This window comes from Eutrigla gurnardus (assembly GCF_963514095.1).
Source record: "Eutrigla gurnardus genome assembly, chromosome: 3".
Lineage (NCBI taxonomy): Eukaryota > Metazoa > Chordata > Actinopteri > Perciformes > Triglidae > Eutrigla > Eutrigla gurnardus.
The window spans coordinates 4109322-4132925 of record NC_139917.1 but is presented as its reverse complement, the minus strand read 5'-3'; the positions used below and the strand labels follow the sequence as shown (position 1 = coordinate 4132925).

General features: G+C 44.5%; 1 protein-coding gene across 2 annotated transcripts in view; it reads right to left on the bottom strand.

The window, feature by feature from the left end:
- The window catches only part of LOC311011513 (zinc finger protein GLIS2-like), a 49001-nt gene that overhangs the window by 9300 nt on the left and 16097 nt on the right, over positions 1-23604 (bottom strand). The window contains exons 1-5 of one of the 2 annotated variants that reach the window (XM_084006514.1): positions 19856-19945; positions 13983-14171; positions 10218-10408; positions 7103-7288; positions 769-902 (exon numbers count right to left, since the gene is read on the bottom strand). In XM_084006514.1, coding sequence (XP_083862640.1) covers positions 769-902; positions 7103-7288; positions 10218-10408; positions 13983-14148 — 677 coding nt within the window. In that variant the 5' untranslated portion in view covers positions 14149-14171; positions 19856-19945. Of the gene's footprint in view, positions 1-768; positions 903-7102; positions 7289-10217; positions 10409-13982; positions 14172-19855; positions 19946-23604 lie in introns of those variants that run through there. The other variant, XM_084006513.1, reaches the window with a different exon arrangement.

The window sequence follows — 23604 nt, the reverse complement described above, 5'->3', positions numbered from 1 at the left end:
CTTGTAGCGATACTAGGATGCTGAATACTGCTAGCTAGTCCGACCTGGACTAGCCAACAGAAAATAAAATAAAACAAAAAACATTCAAACTGGATGAATATAACCCTTCAAATTGTGGCAGCGAAGCTCATTGAGTTAATGGAGTGCCAGAGCCTCTATATTTCACATTAATTTACGTTTTTTTCTCAAAGGCAAAATTAACCAAAACTGACTTCTGCGCTATAAATTATACGATTTTTAAGGCAACAACACTGAGTTGCCATCTTTCTGAGCTCACTTTTGGTGACGTCTGATGGTCACATCTTCAGAGAAAGCACAGCGTCTGGATTGACGACGATGTTAAAAGTCATATCGTTGGGATTTCTGAACACACAAGTAAACCCTGATGCCATAATACCATGATACCGCCCAAGCCCAAATTGGACTTTATTACAATAATGAAAATGAAATAATACGATTTGCATTTTCATTTCAATAAGTCATAGAATGCTCATACGCATATGTGAATATACAAATTGGATAATTGCATTTATAAAGCTACTGTTGTTAGAGTTTAAATTAATCAATTAATTCCTTATCAGTCATCACTTTTGTAATTTGTAATTGTATTTTGATTAGGTTTTTCTAATTATCATGCAAATTTCTTGAACACTAATACTTCTTAAATATCTTCAGATCAAAGAGGGCCGTGTCAGTAGGTACACAGTAGCAGGCAGTTCCTTGTCAACAGGCCAACAGCATATTTTCATTCGAGAAACGTGAACATACCTGGCATTGAAGCCCCTGCCATTACGAGCACAGCCCTCCCATTGGCAGCAGTACCCAGAATCCTTTTCAGGCTTGACGTGGAAGTCGTTGATGTGATCCACCAGGTCTTGCAGCAAGTCAAACAGCAGGTGGCACTAGAGGATGGAGATGACAAGAGATGTTTTATACAGTGAACTCACCGGACCTAGTCTTAGCTGACACTGCGTCCACAATTATTAGGCAAGTTGTATTTTTGTGGATTCATTTTATTATTGAACAACTACAATGCTCTTGGCCAATCCAAAATGTTAATAAACCTCAAACATGAATGAAGTAAAAGTGAGGTTTTGGCTTTCTTAGGAGAATATCTATGTGCACAATTATTGGGTAACTATTAGTGTGCAGAATTATTTTCATCTGTTAAAGTGATAATAAAAATAAACAAACAATAAATATTTGCAAATAAACATTTCCAACATTTAAAATATTTAGTAGAAGGGCCACACGTTTTCAATAGGGTTTAGGTCAGGTGAGGAAGGGGGCCATGTCATTATTCTCTCATCTTTAAGGTCTTTACTGGTTAACCACCCAGTGGAGTACTCCATGCATGCGATGGAACATTGTCCTGTATTAAAATCATGGTCTTCTTGAAAGGTGCAGACTTTTTCCTGTACCACTGCTGTGTCTTCTGAAAACTGGCAGTAGGTTTGAGAGTTGATTTTGAGTCCATCTTCAACCTGAAATTGTCCAACTGGCTCATCTTTAATAATACCAACCCATACCAGTACGCTCCCACCTCCACCTTGTTGGCGTGGAGTCGAAGTGGAGCGATCCATCCATCTGGTCCGTCAAGAGTCACTCTCATCTCATCAGTCCATAAAACCTTTGAAAAATCTGTCTTCAGATATTCTTGGCCCAGTGTTGACGTTTTAACTTAAGTCTTGTTCAGTGGTGGTCGGGTTTCAGCATTCCCTACCTTGGCCATGTGAGCACTGAACACATTATGCTTCTGGACTCCAAGTAGGTTGCACTTCTGGAATATACCAGCACTGGAGGATAATGGCTTCCTGGTAGCTTCACGTTGGATTCTTCTCAAATCTTTGGCAGTTAATTTTCGTCTTTTTTTCTTGACACGTTTTTCAACCTCTGTTGACTATTTGCAACAAAACGCTTGATGGTTCTGTGATCACGCCCCATATGTTAGCAATTTCAAGAGTGCTGCATTCCTCCGAGATACTTTTTTTCCATTTTTGACTTTTCAGAGTCAGTTAAACCTATTTTTTGGCTGCCTAATAATTATGCACAGCTCGATATAGGGCACAAAATTAAGAGACATGTGTCTGAGTGGAAAGGCCAGGATTGGAACTGTTAGAGAGAGCACTGAGGAGGCGGGACCCAGCAGGGCCAGCAGGACCCAGCAGGACCCAGCAGGACCAGCAGGACCCAGCAGTACAAGCAGGACCCAGCAGGACCAGCAGGACCCAGCAGGACCAGCAGGACCCAGCAAGACCAGCAGGACCAGCAGCAGCAGAGAAATGACAGCTGCACTATCAGGTGTGTTTGGCAATAATGTGCATTAGGTTAAAGTGTGTTTAAGAGGGAATTTGCATTTATTATGCTATTATAACAATGACTTTCTAAACTCCTAAACTCATTCATTTAGGTCTATAATTTAAGTTATTGTATTTGTTTGTCTTTTATTTACGTATTGTCTTTGTACGTAAATATGCAACATAATGAAGTTTATTATTATTACTATTAAAATTACCTTCTCATGCTGTAATAAAAGGCCGCTTCATCCCAAACTCTGTGTGTGTGTGTGTGTGTGTGTGTGTCTGACTGCCAGTTATCATTCTATTTTCTTCTTAACTCCACCTAGTGGCCAGAGTAGTCCACTGCAGTCTTAATTTATTTTATTTATTTATTTATTTATTTATTTATTTATTTATTTGTTTATTTCGGGCATGTCAGTTAAATCATCATCACACATCTTTGTTCACATAGTAAAATACACATGGCCGAAAGGGAAAGCGGGAGAAGCCAAGGCTTATCAAGTCCCGCCCCCATTACCCACAGGAGAAAATCGTCATCATAATCTTATCTTATCGTTGCATTTTTCACTTTACATAACTTTTACTTTTTCTTGTGACATTTGACATAACATGTTACAGCAGTAGGCGGTACAGAGAGCTGAAGTCCAGTGCATACAGATTACGTGTGTGTCTGCACACGTGTCCATATTTATACATCGCGATTGAGCATCAGTCTCATCATGTAGCAAGGTCCGAAGGAAAAGAGAAAAAAAAAGGAAAGAAAAACAAGCAAAAAATAAGAAAAAATGAAGAATGAAAAATAAAAATAAGATAAAAAATAAAAGTCCAGTGAAGTTACTAGTTGTTGAGATGGTGTGTGAGCTCCCCCCTTTTTTTTATTTTTTTTTATTAGTCATCACTGTCCTCTGCAGCTCTCGCAGGCCTCGACTTAGCCATTTCCTCCCGGTTATTGGCCACTTCACCTCGCTTCCGTGAAGGGAACTCGCGAAGTGCGGAGAGGTCAGAGCGCATCCCGACCATGGTTGACCGATTGGTCACTATTTCTTCCCGGTTAGTGGCCACTTCAACTCGCACCAGTGCCGTGGAATCGCGAACTGCAGAGATGTCAGAGCCCATCCCGACCACAGTAGACCGAGTGGTGGCGTTGTCCGCCCTCACACTGGTCAGCTCCGTGGCGATCTTTCTCAATTTCCGATGTAGCATGAAGATTCCACATCCCAAGGCGATTATTCCAGTTGTCATGAACGTGAACAAGTACACGTCCTCGACGTCTTCCACATCCAGAGTGGCAAGACAGATGACTCTTCACTTTCCCCAACCATCCATGATGTAACCGGACATGAAGGTCCCATCCGGGCACGCAGGTTCACCAGAACCCACACGCCGTGTTGAGAATACTCTGTCGATAGCATTCAGTGACCAGTTCAGTAACTCCATCGTGAATTGTAGGAGTAACAGTTACGCTTGGTATTCATACCTCATTTATATACACATTGTTGATACTCCCTACCACGTACAACTGACATCATACCATACAGTTTCTTCGGTCCGACTTATTGTTTGGGTACAGAATGTTCATTTGTGCTCCCATCCCGTCACAACACATGTCTACTGATTCGTGTCTCAGACATTTATCAACTCTCATGCAGTAATCTATACCGGTCAACGGCTGAATTTACCTAATCACACAGCTCTCCTCTGACGCCACAAATTCAGTGAATCTGATTGATTTATTGTTATTGATCGACGATGGCTGGCTGCTCAGTTGACACTATTTAATTGTGTTCTATGTAAATTGAACCTGAAGATCACACAATTGCTCTTGTAATGTAAACAGTAACCAAACCCCCAGACCACTGTTTTCAGATGAAAACCAATGTACCTCGGTATTTAAACCACATTTTGTCTGGAGAAAGGAAGGAAGCTGCTTTGCCTCTTGCTGGTAAGTCAGAAACTGATTGTAGATTTGGGTTTAGGCATTGTATGAGTAAAGCTAGTTGTAACATTTAGTCTTGTGTTGATAGCTTGTTGTTTAAATTCTTGTGAAGCTGTCTATGCTAAGTGAGCAATCAGCTAGTTTCAGCCAGCTCAGCTGTAGTCAATAGATTTGATTGGAGGGAGGGGTCACAGTCAGTGCATGAGGTAAACTGAGCACTTAAAAGACTGTCACTACAGCTTGCTTACAAGGGAGTCTATCTGTGGGAGTCAAGACAGCCGAACAAAGACAAGGGAGTCTATCTGTGGGAGTCAAGACAGCTGAACAAAGACAAGGGAGTCTATCTGTGGGAGTCCATCGAGGAAGCCCATTGAGGTAGGCATAACACCCCCCCCCCCCCCCCCCCCCCCCCTGCTGCCTCTGCAGACTGTGGAGAGTATTACGCCCAATTTCCACTGCATGCGTCTCCGCTGCGGTGCGTCTCCGATCCGGCTTCGGTCCGCCGTCCGCCAATCCCCACAGGATGCGTTTGAGTCCGCCACGGCGCAGTCCGGCAGAACGACTGTGACGTCGCGAGACCTCGCGATAATACGTAATCGCGCGAGACTGCAGTTAAAGAACTCTGAAAACCTCTGACCTGTTGACTCCGTACCTGGCCCCGGCCATTCTGACGTTTTTGTGACGTAGTTAACTGAAATATGATCCGTCGTCAAGAGGTTTTATTAACACAAGTGTTTTATTTTGAAGTAACCGGATGTTTTATTGTTGAGTATGTACCGAACTTCCTGTTTCGCTATATTTGCTCTGTGCTGAATTGCTGCGCCGTGGTCCGGCATCCGCCAGAAATAGAAGCCCTCCATATTTGTTGCGGAGAGCAGCGGACTGCCGGAGCCGAGACGCAGCGGACACGCAGCGCAGCGGACACGCAGCGCAGCGGACACGCAGCGCAGCGGACCTGGTGGGGATTCACCCATAGACTAAAGTGAAACGTATCTGCTCCGCTGGCGTGGCGGAGACGCAACGCAGCGGAGACGCATGCAGTGGAAATTGGGGGTTAGTGAAGAGTAATGGGGCTCTGAAACTATTATGTTTATTGATAATGCTAATCACTAGCATACATGTAGCCTTGACTCAATTTGAAAAGTATTTTGTCACTATAACAGACCTTTACAGCAATTAGCATTAGCATTCACCCTAACTAACGATTAGCATAAACAAACTGAATGGCCATCATGAACAGTAATTAAAAAACAGTGAAGTCCAGCTACATGCCCAGCGGTTTCACGTGGTGCTTTTTATGTTCTGTAACTGTAGCATGGAATTAGCATGCTAGCTAGCTAACGAACCAAAGTGAAAAGCCTAAATGAATAACTGATGAACTTAAAGCTCTAGTCTAAGATTTTTCACTTGAGTCAAACTTTAGCCAATAGTAGCCATCCGGGCCGCATGACTACTATTGGCTAAATGTTCCGATCCAATCCTCGCTCACTCCCGCTCCTGCTCACGTCTCGTCCCGACTCACTTCCGCGTTTGAAACTACGAGTGGACAAGACGCTTGTTGCCCTGAGCAGTTCAGGTATGGAGCAGGGCTCTCACGTGAGTTCAGAGTGAGATTTTGGCTGAGGCTGCAGCGTCAGCAGGAAGGGGGGGGGGGTTGTGGCGAGCGATCGCCGAGCAGTTTGGGATCAGGAACGTACTGCAGTCGGGGTGAGAGAGAAATCCGACCGGCACCCGCTGCATTTACACCGATAATGTTTCATCATTTGTGGCCGTAATAAACACTATTACTGCTTTGTACATGTTGTGGAAGTCCCGGACACACCGGGAAACTAAACGGCATCCTGCCTGAGTTCATACCCGGAGGGAATGTTCCCATTCATTGTCTATGTAAGAAGCCGTGCATGCCATCGCGGAGCCACCCGCAAGCTCTCGAAAATCTTTTAAACTGACCGTTGTCGATCTAAAATAAAGACAGATTCAGCAACTGCATAGCTTATTTCTCGCATAAAATACCTTCAGAAACACATTTCGGTGAACTATTTTCGTCAAATAAGAGGGAGGTGGGAAGCTGCGAGGGGAGAACGATACGAGCTCGGAGGAGCACAGAGGGGAGGGGTGGGTGTGTGTGTGGGGGGGATGCTTTTTTCAAACCTTTCAAATCGTAGACTAGAGCTTTAAGGCTTCTTCCACACACTCTTGTCACGGTGTAGGAAAGCACATTCATATCACCAGATCATTTGTCAATAACACTGATTTACCAGATTCTGTGATGCTGTGTTTCATTTCAAGTCCACAGAAAAGAGGGAAAAGAACTGTACTGTGATTGTAGCGATACATCGGTTATGGAAAACAAGGAGTGTCTAAGGATCCATCTGGCTCCTGGTGTGAAGCTCTTAAACATTAGTTAGCTTCATAATTCAAGGTCAACTTTACAGCGACATGTTAGAGTCATCTTAGTAGCATGGTAGCGAGGCTGTGGTAGTTACCTGTCAATCACAAGGTAGCCACGCCCCAAAGAATCCGCTGCTTTATTCGATATTACCTTAAATGGACCATAATGTACTAAATGAACATCATGCTGGTTTGAAGAAGACTTGAAACTAGAGATTGAGACCATAAACTCATGTTAACAACTGAGATAATTAATCGAGTGAGAAGAAGAGTCATTTTCTCAACCGGAGGTGTCTGCCCTTATGGCCAGAAGAGAGAATGCAAACTTCAGCACTTCAGCCTTGGCTTCGCTTTGCAGAACTGGAGGTTTCTGCCTGGAGGGTATCAGGGCAATGCTACTCTATTGTCATGACAAAGAGTCCAAGTACAGAGACACCAAAAACCAGTACAGTGAGCATTGATTAAGTATATTCACCTTCATCCAACGGCAGGCCAGCTGACCGTCCAATGAGGGCTCTGGTGATACCTGCTTCTCTCTGTTCTGACCAATGAACATGGAGGAGGGGAAGTTGTACGCTCTTGGCGGGCTTCCAATCGGCAGATAAAACGGATAACCCTGCGGTGAAGCTCCGCCCTCCAGACCTCGATGACGAGCCAGCTCCTGAAAGAGAGGAGGCTGATGAGATGAAACAGCATTTCCAGAGTAACCAACTTCTGTATTGTGATGAATTTGAGAGACAGTCGACACTGTTGCGGTTGGGTGAGGGGGATGAGGTCTTATCTGCAGTTCCATCTACCACCAAAGAGGCAACGCATCTCAAATCTAATGGAGTTTGACCGCAGGATAATTTGTGTTTATTCACATTGCTCACATTTGACATGCTGGAGAGGGAGGGGGCTTCCCCCCATGTAGACATCAACAATGTTTCATCCATCACTATTACTGCCCATTGGGCACTGCTTAATGCCATCCTTGGTTCGGTATTTACTGATGGATGAGCTGCTAACTGTGTTTTTTAAGATGGCCTGCACATTTAAAATTGAAAGAGGGTTCATATTGAGATTACTGGGAATCGTTTTGGACAAAAAGCTGCTGCCAACATTTTCAAAGACATCTTAGAAGGAAGCACAGTATCGACTTTTAACATTTTATGAATCGGTGTCATTAGGAGAAGTTTTAGGTTCCAACAAAGAAGTAGCGTGTTTCATGTTTTACCACTCAGGCATGTCCAGAATCAGATTTAGTCACTGGATGGCTGCAGCAGAGAATTAAATTCGCTCAGGGTCCCAATTCATTACAGCCACAATAAGTAGTTGTCTGGATTATTAAGCGAAGCCTGTGGTATATTAACTGCTAACATGAAGATACACACTGACTGTTTAACCGTCGGCCTGCAACTTTAATGTTTAATGTTTCACTTCTAGAGGGTCGTCTTCAGCTGCAGTCAGCAAAAAATAAAAACTGTAGGCTGTAGTTAGCACAATGGTATATGATAATTTATTATTTAACATTTCTATCTGCAGTTCACCTTTGAGTCACACAAGGGAGCTGTTCATATTGGTCTCATAACACTGAGGGCCCTAAATGGCCTCATTTATATAGCGCTTTTGTCCAAAGCGCTTTACAACAATGACTGACATTCACCCATTCATTCACACATTCACACACCGACGGCAGAGTCAACCACGCAGGGCGACAGCCAGCTCGTCAGGAGCAATTAGGGTGAGGTGTCTTGCTCAGGGACACCAGGCACTCAGCTAGGAGGAGCATCTTGCGGTTGCCAGCCAACCCGCTCTACCTCCTGAGCTAAACCCCGCCGTTCTGGTATTGGACGGGGAATCCGGTGCAGCTGTGGAGCGCAGATGATGAAGACGGTGATGATGATGATGAATGGCCCGGCCTCGTCTATTATGTCTACTGCTGTGCGCCCTGACCCTGTCTTGTGATAGACATGCCTAAAATGTGCCTACAATCTATAGTGATATAATATCGGCATTATAATTATTATGACTATACGCACGCACAGCGCGTGATGAGTGTGGTGGGAGCTAGTGCTGCTTCTGTCATTGGGTTGTCAAGTGACGAAACTTGCACTGCACCTCGCCCTGGCGCATTAAAGGGGAGGAGAGGAGCTCATTTGATTGGTGAAGATCTGAATCGGCTGTATTAATCCCAGTCCACGCCTTGTTTCCTCCTCGTCTCCCACTCACGCCTTCTTCTCCTCCCTCTTTCCCACTTGTGCGGGTGGGAGTGACGGGAGGAGTGCCTGCGTGGTGCACGAAACTTGCAAAGTCCAGGCGGACACACCCCGTCGACGTGTCGCAGGTGCACTGCGCGCCGACAACACCTGGTCTACGAAACTAGGGCCCTGAGTCTCAGGGCGCACTCACACTCGGCAATCCGTACCCTGCCCAAGCATGTTTGACTCCAAAGTCCGGTTTGTGAATAGAGAGCACGGTACACTTCTTTGGCCCTGGCACAGTTGGAAGAGGCAGAGTACAGTTACTCATGCAAAAGCAACGTGGACATGCCGTGGACGTGGGCGTGGACGCCATGTGGACGTGCCGTATAATTGAGAGGCCAATACACTCATTATCGCTCAGTGCGCAATAAGCTTGGGCCAGTTTAAAAATGTTTAAACCAGTTTGATATTAAGCCAAACCAATACTTTTACCACTAGGCTTCGCACTTGCCACAGCAGCCCCTCCGGAGTGAAACATTAGGCCTATTTACACAGAAGATTCTGCCATAATCACGGAAAGGAGAGTCAAAAATATGCTGTTATCGCACCGTTTATAAGGAACTTTGCTTTGCGGCGTTACGTTATCTCTTTTTACAAATGCGGCTTTGCGGAACCAGAGACGCCATGACAGCGCCGTGGGCCATGTGGCGTATTAAATGAGCGTCAGAAACCCGATTACCTCGAGGCTTCAAAACAACTGCTGGTCTTGCATATTTACATGACAACAAGCTAAGTTGCTGTGCACCATAAACATGTTGATGATACAATGGTGGCCACGTGCAAGCAACTACTGGCTTTCTATCTTCTTCGAAGAAAACTTTCCCAGCTTGTTAAATGCTCATCTTCAAAACATTGAAGTAAACAAACACAAGGTACGGCGTGCACATCTCCCCTCCCACCTCGACTGAAATGTGATCTCTGTGTATCTGTGCTTCGGCCTGGTTGGGCTCGGAGCAGAGTGCAGGCCAGCGGGGGACATGGGACCCCCTCCCATGACAATCGTGCTTCAGCACGGTACCGAGCAACAGGGCTTTGTGTGAGTGTGCCCTAATTAACCTCTCACAATGGAGCCTAATAAGCCGCCCAGCTGCAACAATAACCTGATGAACGAACATGTTGAATCATCATTTATCAGCAGCTGCAGTATGAAGCTAAACACACGTCTAGTGAGTCTCTGAGAAACACTTTGTCTTCCCTTTGTTTTTCCCTCTCTGCGGTGTTTTAAAGGAAACCTGCGTCTCATACTGTCTAGATTGAGACTGAGTTTCATCACAAGAGTTAGTAAAACGTGAGCCAGTGATATGGACCTTGGTTCATGCAGCTGTCTGTAAATTAGCGTTGCCTCACCCGTGAGAAGAGATGTGGCTGAGGGCTGCTTTCGCTGTGAGGGGACTCCAGGGGTGAAGAAGGGAAGGGGGAGGCGGGGGATGAAGGAGACGGGGACAGGGAGGAGGCATGGCGGGAGGAGGGCGACAGGCTGAGGTCCATGGCTGGAGGACTGAAGCAGGACCCGGGTCGTTGAGGGGAAGACAGGGACTCTAGATTGGAGATTAGAGATAAAACAAGGTGATATTACCTTTGTCACACTGAAGAAAACCCTTCACATATAATGCAACACATGAAGGTAGCCTATTTAGCTGGGTGAGCATAACTGGGGTTTAAAGCTTCCTGTGAGTAAAGCTTTTAACATTTTAACAAATATTGTGCAGCTACATTTTTCACCCCTTAACTGGTGAAGTACCGTGACTGAAACTCGCCAATTACAGCAGCTTGGTCATTGGTCCTATCATAGACATCTAGGAGTAGAAGATACATTCACATTCAAATCAATGTAGCAGCATAGTCAGGGTGGAAGCCATTTTTATGTGTGCCATTGCCATTGTGAACAATGTAGCGGGTCACTTCTGTATAAAGTAAAGCAACCTACGGCAAGTGGTGGACTGAGATGAGGTTTTACAGTAACAACTATGAGTGTAGTAGTAACGTTACGAAGCACACTGTAGGAAACAACATTGATATTGCATGAGTGACAACTTTGTTTGGTTATTTTTGTGTAACAAGTGCATTATTATGAAGCAGTGGAATTAGCAAGCTAGCTATCTTACTAGCGGACAGTTGGCTGAGCAAGGCTGGGTCCAACGGTACCTCCGCCTTACTCCCCGCCACAGGAGGACAATTTTCGGCCTCACCGACATGTGTTGTGAATTCCACATAGTCTTATTGATTAAATATTGATTCATTTCCCTCTAAGTGCACAGTTTTCTGGTTCAAGCTTTGTTTTGCAAACACAAATAACAGGGCAAAAAGTCATTATTAAAAAAGAAAAGACAATAACAGCCATAAATACACATGAGACACTCTGTAAAGTATGATAATGTGATCCAGTCCATGGAGACTGTGGTTATCTTGAACTCAGTGTCACGCTCTTCTTGTTATGAGCCACGCTGACAAGTCTGGGGACAATATATGTCTGTTAGAGGACAGCTGCCATTCATTGAATTTACAATATTATGTTCCTGGTAAAGTGAGAACACATAATCCACTTATTGTTCTATTGCATTATCACTGTGGTAGTCTCAATCAGTGCAACACGGCATCAGCAAAGCCATGTCCTGTGTGTTTTACCCTGTTTACACCAGCGTTTGTGCGGATATGAAGGTTTTGTAACCACAGCAAAAGCTGCCAAAATAAATTGAGTTTAATTGAGTTTAAGGGCCCTAGTTTCGTGGGGCAGCGCAGGGCGGCGCAGGGTGGCGGAGCCGGCGCAATGCAAGTTTCGACCCGCGCAGCCTTGCGCACGGTCAGTTTGGCAGTTTGGTGGATCGCCTGCGCCAAGATGGGTGTGGCGGTGCAGCAGGGGGAGGCGCTTGGCGTAGCGGAAGTTTCGTGGCAAAAAGCCTCGCCGAGACTGCGCTGAAAGCTCGCCAGCTCCAACCTGGTCTACTTTCGGCGCAAGGCGTAACTAAAGTCCATTCATTCAAGGCGAATCACAGCTGGCGGAGTGGAAGTTTGGCTGACAGCGCGCAGTGCACACGTCACCGAGACCTCACAGGCAGGTTTCCACAGTTCCAGGCACATTTAAATGCAATACATAATCACAAAAAACACTATTTAATGCAACTAATTGAATCAACACATGAATTTATATCTATATAGATTGTCCCCACATCTGACAAAGATCAAAGGCGGATGGCACGCGTAACGGAATCTCAGCCTCTCGGACCAAAACATCTCCCTCTCTCTCTCCTGTTTTTTATAATATCGGCATTGTTATTATTATGATACACACGCACAGCGCGTGGTGGGAGCGGCGGCGCTGCTTCTGTTATCGGGTTGTCAAGTGACGGAACTTGCACTGAACCTCCCCTACGCAGTAAAGGTGAGGAGAGGAGCTCATTTGATTGGTGAAGATCTGAATCGGCTGTGTTAATCCCAGTCCACGCCTCGTCTCCTCCTCGTCTCCCACTCACGCCTTCTTCTCCTCCCTCTTTCCCACTTGCGCGGGTGGGCGAGACGGGAGGTGTGCCTGCGTGAGCCTGCGCGGTGCACGAAACTTGCAAAGTCCAGGCGGACACACCCCGTCGGCGTGGCGCAGGTGCGCTGAAAGCTGACTGCGCCTGGTCTACGAAACTGTCCAGTTTAATGATAATCAGAGAAGTAACATTACTGTTTCTGTCAAGAGTCGGGTGGCTCTGAGGGGAGCAAATTAATCATATTTTTTTATATGCAGCAAACAGCATCACCTTTTTATTGCCTGTTTTATACTGCTAACAGCTGGTGGAAGTATCAGTGCAAACACCGGCTAACCGCTAACGGAAGTACTAGTACACACACTTGCTAACAGCTTACAGAAGTACCAGGACACACACTGGCTAACCGCTAACGGAAGTACTAGTACACTGGCTAACAGCCAGAAGTACCAGGACTAGGGGTGTGACGAGATCTCGTACCACGAGATCTCGCAAGATTAAAGTCGACGATATTTCTCGTCGCGTTAAAAATCTGTCTCGCGAGATTTGTGAGCTATACATAGCTGAGGTTTTACAGACAGCTGTTACTGACTGGGAGCTTAAAAAACCCAACCACGGCATCGCTTATTATTACCGACAATGCACGTAATATGGACCTGGCCGTGCGCGACGCGGGATTGAAGTCGCACATCTGTTTTGCGCACACTATAAATCTTGCAACCCAAGCTGGCTTCGGTGTTCCCCGCGTCGCTCGTTTGCTCGGGCGGGTGAGACGTGTGACTGCTTTTTTTCATCGTAGTTCAGCGGCTACCACGGTGAAAATGTCCAAGCAGAAACGGCTACAATTGCCATCACACAAGTTACTCACGGGCACGTTGGATATGCTGGCTCGTTACCTTGAGCAGCAAGCTGCCATAGCAGCATCACCAGCCCAGAGATAAGACAAAACTCCCGAAGCATTGATACATTTGACAGCTGCGATGTCAGAGATGCTGAAGGTGCTGTAGTTGCAGCATGTTGTTCATGACATACTTGGTCAGGCTCCGTTTGCACTATTTGCACTCTGTATTGACAAAGTAGAACTTTGATTTGGTTTTGCACATATTTACACTTGGGGGAAAATAAATATTTTATTTTATTTATTTTATTTTAACTTTTATAAATTTTAGTTTTAGTTTAAATTTGTGAAAGAAGAAGTTTATTAAAAGATCATGCTTACATCATGCATGTAAAGAGTTATAATAAAATATTTATAATAAAAATGCATGTGCAACTCTGTTAAATTAAAGTCTGTTAGTCCAGTCATATATTTTGTCATTGTAGTTTTCTTAAAATCTCGTCTCGTCTCGTTCTCGTGAGTGTATCGTCACAACCCTAACCAGGACACACACTGGCTACTAACAGCTAAAGGAAGTTCCAATACATACACTGACTAACAGCTAATGGAAATACCAGTACCACCAACACTTATTAACACGTCACACTGTGACCGATGCCACTGTGTTACACATCACACTGCCTGGTTTCGCAATGCTGGGTATGCCGATAATGAGTTGTGACTACTTAGAGTCATGTGTTCCCTCAGGTGCTCTCGAGATAATTTGTTGATAAGAATATTCTGTTTGACCTGGTGAACTCTTACCTGGGGAGGAGGGTGGCGATGGAAAGGTTGTGCATAGCAGGCGTGGTCGTGTGGTGCTGAGGGGGGTGCAGATAGAGGAAGGACACGCCCTCTTTCCTAGTCTGACGGGACCGTCCAGCCGTCCTGAGGGAAGCTTCAAGTCCAGCGGCTCGTCCAATGACAGCATGGCTGCTAGTTGCTGCTGCCCACCTGAGAAGACACAACCAGCTCACAGTCAAGTTGCCAAAAATAACCATCAATGACCTTTTTCCAAATTAATGTTCAATGTATCAGAACAGAACCGTTTTAAAGTGTCAGTGATTGATTTGTAATTTAGGACAGTTCTGTTGTAACACAATGTCTTGACATTGACATATTTCACCTTATGAATTTGGTAAACTGAAATTATTGGTCAACTTCTGTTGGGACCTCACTAGTAGGACTACACGATGCGGCCTACAAAAGCCTACACATGCGGTCAGAACAAAGGGACAAAGGGGATTAAAAACTACACCGCCATTTTAGTTTCACCTCTCACGTAAGTGCGAAGTGCAACGTCACACAACTGGTGCCCTATTGGCCACAGGGAACCCCGGGGGGTCCCCGGCAGCAGCCATGAACTATATAAACCAGCGCCATCTTACTCTTACTCTGGCGCCTCTTCCTACAACCAACGCAACACCACGTTGCAACGGGAGGCGACCCCTCCGGCAGCGCATCGCTGCAACAAGAGGAACCAAGCCGGTTCCTGCATTCCAGCTACCAGACGCTGTCTGAAGTAAGCTGACTAAATCGCCAAGCCGCGATTATATTGCCGTCCGCGGAAGAAAGAAACACAAACTGTTTTCTTTTTATTCGAGTTTGATCAACGAGAGGAAACACGCTCCGCTCTCGTCTGGACTAAGCCGACTCATCACGACCCCCGCTGCCGCCGCGACTCCCGAACTACCGCCGCCGCGTTACAGAACGCCGTCATCGCCAGGACGGACTCGCAGCTTACGCAACGACACCAGTAAGAGGCTATCAGTCTGGGCAGAGACATAAGTTGATAGTGTAGGACATGCTTGTAATTCTTGTTAACGTGTTTTAAGTTTTGATCACGGACCGCCGAGTCCGTGGCTTTCCATGTTGTATTTGAATGCACAGTATTGCCGTCGTCAACTGCGAGGAACCTGGGTGTAATCCTCGATGACCAACTATCCTGCACCCCCAACATCACTGCTGTGGCCCGATCCTGCAGATTTGCCCTCTACAATATCCGCAGCATTCGGACCTTCCTCACAAAGGATGCAACGCAACTCTTGGTCCAAGCACTGGTCATCTCCCGCCTTGACTACTGCAACTCTCTCCTGGCCGGACTCCCGGCCTCTGCGATTAAACCATTGCAGCGTATCCAGAACGCTGCAGCAGGCCTTATCTTCAATCTACCCAAATTCTCCCATGTGACCCCCCTCCTCCGTGACCTCCACTGGCTCCCTGTTGCAGCACGCATCCAATTCAAGACGATGGTACTGGCCTTCAGGGCCATCAATGGAACAGCACCCATCTACCTTCAATCACTGGTCAAACCTCATGCCCTGAAGCGAGCACTACGCCTCCTCTACTTCAGCTGGCCGGCTGGTACCACCATCGCTGAAATCAAACAAATTCGTCCAAAAAAGAAGTCCAGACTTCTCTGTTCTGGCGCCTCAGTGGTGGAACGAACTCCCGACTAATGTCAGGACAGCAGAGTCATTTGCCATTTTCCGAAAAAGGCTCAAGACTCACCTGTTCAGACTTATCCCTCGACTCTACATAGCATGACCCACTAACCCCCCCCCCCCCCAAAAAAAACCCTTACCTATAGCACTCTGATCGTAGCACTGTTGCTCTTGAAGTAATAGTTTACTCAGATGAGGACCTAACACTTGTTCTATTTTTAGCTCTTACTTTATCAGCAAGGATACGTCGTGGTTTCCTTGTTTCCTTCTTTTGACAAATGTACTTATTGTAAGTCGCTTTGGACAAAAGCGTCTGCTAAATGACCTAAATGTAAATGTAAATGTAAATGAATGCTGATTGTGTACCCACGCCGCTGGGTTGATTTCTGTAACGGTGTTTGTGACTAAACCTCAGCCATATTCGCGAGCTCGGTAAGCGTCTACTATCAGTTAAGAGACCGGCCCCGTTGAATGGACGCCAGTTCATTCACGCGCCCGTGTGATAGTAAACACGCCTCCTGAGCCTTAGAATATTGCGCGCACATTCTTCCCCTCTCTTTGTTTGTGTCCCACTAACACACACACACACATACACCGCCCCACACATATCCTCCGCCAGCTGTTTCCAGCTCCGGACGCTAAGGACATAGCTCCACCTCTCGCTCTCTCTCTCTCTCGCTCTCTCCCTCTCGCGATCCTATCAGACATCAGTGGCTCCACCCCTGAACGCTGTGAGGAATAGCTCCATCTGGTGGTCGCGCCCGGCCATATCTCTCTCTCTCTCTCTCTCTCTCTCTCTCTCTACACACACGCACAAGCACACACACGCACACACACACACGTACACACACACACACTCCACGTGTGTCTCTCCTTCTGTTTAGCTTAGTTTTGTGTGTTAGGTAGTTAGGTAATAAGGCTTTGTTAATTGCAGTGTTATTGATTGTGATCATTATTACTGATTTTAATAAATCTTATTATATTATAACTAGTGGTCTCTTGTGCTTGTTGTGTATATGTCACTGGATAACAGCAGGTTGTGAAGGCTAGTGCTCGAATTTCACGCCTTTTCAATTGTTAGATTGTTTTTATGCTTCTATGCTAATTATCACGATGATTGGCATGTGAGTATAAAACCTTTATATTGAGACTGAATACAGTTTTAGGTTATCTTTTCCCTGATCCCAGGGTGGTGCTCCGTTTATTCATGATTATATCATGATAATATATTAAATATAATTATTAATATCGATAATCATATTGACATTAATAATTAGCTGTTGATAACCAAATCTGCTCCTGCTACTACCCCAACACTTCGCAAACCACTTCCTGTTCACACACAGGTTCCCTACACTGTTTCCAAATTCAAATCCAAGCCCTTTCTAGGCATTTTCAAGATGCATGGTTAAGCTTTTCCAGCTGTAGTAAATTACTATGTAGCTCCCATATGTACAGTACCGATCATTTCAACACTTAACATTAAATCAGATGCTATTTGTAACTAGCCCTGCGATAGACTGGTGTCCTGTCCAGGGTGTACCCTGCCTTCGCCCAATGACAGCTGGGATCGGATTTATTTTATTAATGATATATAATGATGTAATTTGAATGCTATTATTTTGTATTTGCTGAACGAAATCAAATACAACTATTAGTGTGCGTCAACCGACGTTTCGGTTTGTGAACCCAGCTGATCTGGATCCAGCTCTGCGTTGTGAGTTCTAGTTGTTGCTTCGTTCCTGAGGCTAGAAAACTCTGAGAAGCATTAAGATGTGGCTTTGTTACTGTGACCCTCGACATTTCTGTGGTTGGCCTTCACTGAGAGGCTCAACAGGATCCTGCAGTAGTTTTCCACCCATCGTGGTTTGATGCTTCGGGTGAAGCATGAGACAAAAAGCCACCCGGGTCCATGACTCAACTCATATGTTCTTGTTAGTCCGGATGACTCAAGACCCAGATATCTGCTTCACAGGAGGAAAGTGAAGGCGGTGAGGTGGACCAGACAAACTGAGAATAAAAACGCTGGACAGCTGCTGTAAAGGTGACTCAACTCTCACTGTTACACAACGTTCACACCTGAGAGCCGCCATCTGGTCGTTTAAAGTAAGTAACATCTGGACGTAAATCTGATGTTTACAATTCAGTCTTCTAAAGTCGGTCCACCTATTAGTAACAGGAGAATCTCAAGCTCTGGGTGACAATATTAGTTTCCTCCATTTCTGATTCAGCAACGTTATTGACGATGTTAGTGACAACAGGAGAATATTCCACTCAAATACACAAATACCAAATACCAAGTAAAAGTATAAGTAAAAGTATAAGTAAAAAAAGTTAAAAAAAAAATTATATAAAAAAAAAAAAAATATATATATATATATATATATATATATATATTTTTTTTTTTTTTTTTTTTTAAGTATGACATGGGAGGGGGCGGGACTGAGCCTCCCTATGTTATTCTTTACTTTAAAATGTGTAATCCTGGTAATTATCTCCATTTTGCTCACTCTAAAAAATACAGTTAACATAATGCCACCCGGTGTATTTTTACTTACCTGCCGACTTTTCACTTAAAACTTTACACCACAACACAAAATAGTTTTCTGTTTTTCTCACGAGCTGTAATATTTTTGCTGCCGGTGAAACTGCTAAACGGCCCCAGACATGGGCTGCAAGTCGATTAGTGACACAGCTGTTGGGTGTCTCTCTGTATGGCTCTTTAATGATAGCTGGCGTTCCTTATTTACTTCCACCGGCTGCTTCTCCAAAACACACTATGGGATTCAAACCAGCCACTTTCCCAGCTACACGTACACCTCTTTAACTGGCTGTCACCACAAATTCTTCCACCATCACCGACAGGATCCCCCGACATAATATGAGGCAGAGGCTAAACCACAATGAAGTCAGTGTTTAGGTCCTTGTGTCGGCCTGCCAGCTACCTCACCACACTGGTTTCACATTCCTCAGCACACACACACACATGCTGTCCGGAGGCATTGTGACGGCACGCACATACAGGACCATATGTATCCAGGCACGCATGCAGACTCAAGTCTCACCAGCACAAAACCCAGAACCACACGTGAGCCCCACTTCAGCAGCTCCTCCCCTCTTTTCCCTCAATGACCTGTGTTTGGGCAATGCGCCCGGACCTCTTATGGATCCCCTACTGCCTAAAACACATACTTTGCCACTTGTGCACACATGCATGCACACACACACACACACACACACACACAAATAGTGAATATTCTAAACACATGTATGGAGCAGCACACACACGCACGTTTGTGTTTTTATACTTGTGGGGACACAATGCATTGCAACTAAATAGCTGAACCTTAATTAAAGTTATTCTAACCTTAAAACCAGGTCTTAAGGTTTTCACACACCAAATAAACATCACAGAAATAAAAATATACTCTATTGTAAAAATGATTCACATGAGCAGCCACACGAAGCAGTGATGGTTGCAACATTTTATCAATAAAAGCTCTGAAAAGATTCTTGTAGACGACCAGCTGCCAGGGTCCTATTGACCCAGAGCTGCGTCTGACAGAAGAGAGTGGAGTTACAGTGTTTATGTCGGCTTTTATTGTGAAAGGTGAGAACAGAAGGATTGGATCTGGTCTTAACTTTGTCAAGGTTGAAAGGAGAAAATATTCTCACAATGAAAAACACACAATGCCCTCACTACAAGTGTTTAAAATGGTAAGACAGCAGTACGAGCCAACACACACTCGCTTGTGCATGGTCAAATGCACATTGTAAGGATGGCAGCTCTCAAGTGGACTTACACAACACACACACACACAAGCAAATAAACATTTCACACAAACGTGAGCAGAAAGTAAACTATTTACACATAATTCAGACGTACAGACACAGCGAGCTGCTGATGCATCTTCCACGCAAACACCAAAATTCACTTTATGAATGTCGTTTGTCACAGAAACACTGCAAGCTGTTATTTTTCCACGTACTTTTATGTAAAACTGTAACGTACACTACCCCCCCCCCCCTTCTCTTCCATGGCGCCCTGATCTGGCCTCTTCTCCTTCCTGTGGTTTTCCTCTCCCAGTCCTCCAGCAGAGCATACCTCTCCTGTTCTCCTCCCCTCTGCACCTCCCACTCCTTTTTTCTTCATTCCTATTTTCTTTATCCTCCCGAGAATTCTTTTCAACTCACCCTTTTTTTAGATTTCCTCAAAGTTCTTGTCATTCTGCTATGGCAAAATCAATCCAACAAATAAAAAAGAAAGAAGACAGAGTAGAGCTGGATTGGAGGCTGAACTCCAAAATGTTGGTATTTTAGAGGAATGTATTTCAGTGGGAGGGAGGAGACCGAAACGGTCCGTCTCTCCAGGAGCAGTTTTTTTAGGGGTTACATCCTTTGATCTTTCCATCCCACGTCCTTATATGGTGTTACGTCGCTTCAACAGCGAGGAGGACAGGAGGCTTTGTCTTCATGACTTGTAGGCAGACAGGAAGGAGAGACACTGGTGTATTAATGGGAAATGACTGAAAATGACACCTGTCTCAGCAGGGAACATTTGGGCAAAAAGCAAAAGGTGAAGAAGAAGAAGAAGAAGAAGAAGAAGAAGAAGAAGAAGAAGAAGAAGAAGAAGAAGAAGAAGATGAAGAAGAAGAAGAAGAAGAAGAAGCATGGAAAGAACAGTAGGGTTCAACATACTGAGGTTCTCCAAAGACAGAAGACAAGCCACACTTACTCCTCTTCTTCAGTCTCACTTTGGAGTGTTTTGGAGGGCCCAGGCTGACATCGCTGTAGTTCCAAGTAGTTCCTTGAAGAACCTCCAGGATACTCCAAGAACGCATGTGTTCCTTAATGTTCTTATGCCGTTTTCACACCAAACGGGAAACCAATTTTCTCCTAGATGCACCGCAGAGGAGGCTTACCTCCATGTAGACATCAACAATGTTTCATTCGATCGCAATTGCTGCTTTGTACATGTTGAAGTCCAGGATACGCCAGGAAACCAAGCACCGTTCTGTCTAGTTCATAAGAGGCCGCTGTGGCTCAGAGGTAGAGCAAGTTGATACCCAGCTCCTCCAGGCCGCATGTCCTTGGGCAAGATACTGAACCTCAAAAATATGCCATCAGTGCATGAAAGTGCGTAAATGCTAGGGTTGCACATCTCTCTGTGATAAACGATTCGATATGCATCTAGATACACAGGTTACGATTCGATTCAAAAACAATATCCTTTAATTACAGACCGATTCGAATCGATTCCATACAGTGTAAGAACGATACGATTCTATTCTACGGTTAATATTTGTTGTAGATATTTTATAAAATAAAGAAGCCGATTCTATGAAAGTGACAGTACAATAGTTTCCTTTCAAATATGTAAATTACCACATATCCCCAAGCATTGTGGCTGTATGGCACTGGCAAAAAAAAAAAAAGAACAACAAAATCACATGTCAATGTATTTATTTTTAGACATGGACCAAAAAAAGTCTGTCTGAATTGTTGGCTGGCGGTCACAGGACAGTGTCGTGGACGCTACCCGGGCTGCGGCCGCCTCTTGTGGTGCAAGTTGAGACACAAGCGATTGACATTCAATCAATGGACCAAAAAAAAGTCTGGCTGAATCGTTGGCTGGCGATCACAGGACAGTGTCGTGGACGCTACCCGGGCTGCGGCCGCCTCTTGTGGTGCAAGTTGAGACACAAGCGATTGACATTCAAAGCCATCCGTGTCTCACGTGCAGTCATGGAGTGCCTGCGGTCACACGGCAGCGTCGCAGCTGCCTACCTGTGCTGCGCCCGCCTCTCCACCTCCACCTCCTCCATGTTCCGTGTTGTCCCTTGTTTATAACTCATACCAGCTAGCCAGCTACGGCGTTTCGCCGGCAGCTTCAGCTCTTGCGTTGTTTTAGAGACGCTGGTGTAATGCCGCCAACCGCTTCAAAGTCTTGCGATACCCAATCCATGACTCTATAACCGATTCATCTAGGAATCCATTGATAATTCATATCGATTGAGGAGGCTGCTACCTATGCAACCGTATCTCTCACTTGTTGAACCGAATATCCGGTCGCATCGGTTTATCGCTCACAACCCTAGTAAATGTGCGTAAATGCAAGTCCATTCACCATGACATCATCCAGTGCTAGGCTATGCTAACATTGTAGCTGCTCCATCAACACTCCAAATAAGACATAAATACGGCGGTGACCTTGTTGTTTGGACCACAGACAGTCTCTGGTTTCTCCACATAGTCTGGTATGGTCTCTGGACTAATGTGAGCTACTATCGTAGACCATTGGCGGATCACAGGAGTTTTTTTGCAGAGTAAAGAAAAAGCTGAAAAAGTTGGCGACTCAACATTTATATTTCCAAATCCTATTTTTCAAAAGGTTCCCTTAAAAACAGGTTTTTCTAAGAAACTTTTCTTGGAGGTGCTTTCACAGTTGCAAAATTAAGAAACTAGAAATGTTCCTCAAGGATCTTGTTAAATCTGAAAAAGATTTTAAAAAAAATCTTCTTTAAAAAAGAAACCAGATGAGTGATGTATTTTTTTATCCAATTTGCATTTTATTTTCGTCATCACATTAAACTCTCTGTTTTTAACTTCAAAAGTTCTTCTCTCTGTTCTTTTTTGGGTGTTTCAATCCAACACACTAATGACCTGATCACTAGAGTTACTAAAATGAAACCACGGCCGCCACAGCAGCGAAGGGCATTTACATTCAGTGTTTGAACGTGTTGTTTTATATTACTGTATGTCAGCTGTGTTTCTCAGCATGAATTTCTCTCAGGATGAGGAGGCTGAGAAAAAAGAGAGAAAGGAAAGACATAAAGTGAAAGAGTCCCACCCTTTCTTCTCCTCATACTTTTCCCATTATTTGCCTCGGTATTATCCTCCCTCCTCCCTCTTGTGTCTTAGCAGCATTAGTGATGCAACTCTGCAGAGGAAGTCTGCAACCGCCACCAGTGTCTCTCTCTCACTGACACTGGCGTCTCCACCATTTAGGAGGGGAGTGGTGGCGGCTGTGAGGGGAGGAGCAGCAGGGGAGTCGTCTCTCGAGACACACTTTATTTACTTCTTTTCCAGACTTTCTGTATATCGCTTAACTTATTGCTGAATCACTTAAAAGGAGGCTGCAGCAGTTAGACATAATACATGCCTGGGTTTTATTAAAACTGCAGAGTTCACTTTAGGACTGAAAATGTTCCAGACTTTCTTGTTTCACCAAAGAAAAACACTAAAACCATTAAATGTGCATTTATTTTAAACACGGGAAAAACTGCTAAAAGTATGAGAGATTCCTTTCACATCGCTGTCAGACTTGTTTTAAAGCAGAAACCAGTAAACAGTGAAAAGGCTAGTGTGGTTCATTCTTCATTCAGTCTCTGTTTGAAAATCTCAAACCAGAGTTGGTGATTGATGAACAGTGGAAAAAGACAGTTTGAAGAGTTTTATTTTTGTTTTTGTCCAGTTTGAATATTTTAAAATGACAAACAATGTAAAAAGGATTCTTTTTATCAATGGATTTTGTTGGCTTGGAGCAGTTTCTGTGAATGAAGGGTTTATGTCCATCCATTTGACTACAATCCATCCATTTACCATCATCCATCCATCCATCCACCCATCGACCTATTTACCATCCACCCATCCATCTATTTCACTTCCATCTAGTGTTGTCACGATACCAACATGTTGGTACCGGTACCGGTACCAACATGTGTTTCGGTACTTTTCGATACTTTTCGATACTTTTTCAAATAAAAAGTGAACGTAAAAAATGTCATTACTGACTTTATTTTAATAGAAAATCTTAGAACAATAACATATTAATCAGCAAATAAAATAAAATACCACAAAGACAAGCTTTTCTAATGCACACAATTTTAAAAATGTTAAAATATAAATACAATAATATAATATAAAATATAATAATATAAATA